This window comes from Hipposideros armiger, unplaced genomic scaffold (assembly GCF_001890085.2).
Source record: "Hipposideros armiger isolate ML-2016 unplaced genomic scaffold, ASM189008v1 scaffold_965, whole genome shotgun sequence".
Lineage (NCBI taxonomy): Eukaryota > Metazoa > Chordata > Mammalia > Chiroptera > Hipposideridae > Hipposideros > Hipposideros armiger.
In genome coordinates this window covers 648,877-649,922 of record NW_017732315.1, presented here as the reverse complement: position 1 = coordinate 649,922, position 1,046 = coordinate 648,877, and the positions used below count along the sequence as shown (strand labels likewise).

The following is a 1,046-nucleotide window of genomic DNA, read 5'->3' as shown; positions in this document are numbered from 1 at the left end:
GAAGACTTCTGCTTCAGTGGAAGCAACTGGGCTGGGAAAGGGTTACCCACCTCATGGCACGTAAGGCTAATTTATAGGACAGGTCTGGATCATGTGGCAGTAGAGCTGAGAACAAATACTTGGCAAAGGTATGCATGGGAACACTCTCTCGGTGAATGACTTCTCCCAGACCACTGAAGGGGCCTCCTGCAGGAAGAAGGTAAGCCAGCTAGTTATTTATTAGTATGCTTCTATTTTCCAGCCTAGACTTGAGCCCTAGGATCCCACACGTTTGCTAGCCATGGGAAATTTCAGTACACTTTAATGTCAAAAATGTTTCTGTACCTGTGCTCTATTATAGAGGGGAACCCAGAGTCTCAGGCCAAAGATAATATAACAATAGCCCTTTTTCTACTTACCTTCCAGTAATAAGATGCACTGTTTCTGCAGTGTTTGCACTAGTTCATCGTCCAGCTGCAGCTCCTGGAGTTGACTCAGGAGCTGCTCCTCATTACGACACACCTTGTCCTGTGCATAGAGACCTTCAGGCATCACCCTCTGTTGACCCATCCCCATAAGAGCAACTTCCAGGGCCAATGACAGGTAGGACTCACTGTTGTTTGGGCAGCCTGCAGCCACGGGTACATGCTGGTACACAGGGGGTCTGCTTTCATTCATATCTGAGGACAAGAGGTCACCAAATTCCTTAGATCAGGCCCCGTGAATTCTTCTGCTCCTCTCTCCCTCCCACTCTGGGATACAGCTTGGTCAACAGCTATCACAGGAAGCTGAGTCAGAATCCCAGAACAATAAGGAAAATATACTGAAAAAAGGCTACACAGAGCCACAAAGATTCCTAGCGCCTTCCTAGTATATGAACTGGCTATGCCAGTTGGGGAAGTATAAAATCTTATACTAATCTTTTGCTAGCACATGATAATACCATGATTATCTGTTTTTGTGTCTGTCTCTTTCACTAGAGTGTGAGCACCTTAACACGTTAAGCGCCATGTCAGTCACCAGCATACTTTCTATTCGGGCTGTGACTGATGATACAATTTAAAAAA

At 45.8% G+C, this 1,046-nt stretch overlaps 1 protein-coding gene across 1 annotated transcript in view; it reads right to left on the bottom strand.

Annotated features, from left to right (window-relative positions):
• The window catches only part of ZSWIM5 (zinc finger SWIM-type containing 5), a 184,097-nt gene that overhangs the window by 33,098 nt on the left and 149,953 nt on the right, over nt 1–1,046 (bottom strand). Inside the window, exons 10-11 of the mRNA XM_019630899.1 lie at nt 399–659; nt 47–186 (exon numbers count right to left, since the gene is read on the bottom strand). Of these exons, the coding sequence (XP_019486444.1) occupies nt 47–186; nt 399–659 (401 nt within the window). The remainder of the gene's footprint in view (nt 1–46; nt 187–398; nt 660–1,046) is intronic.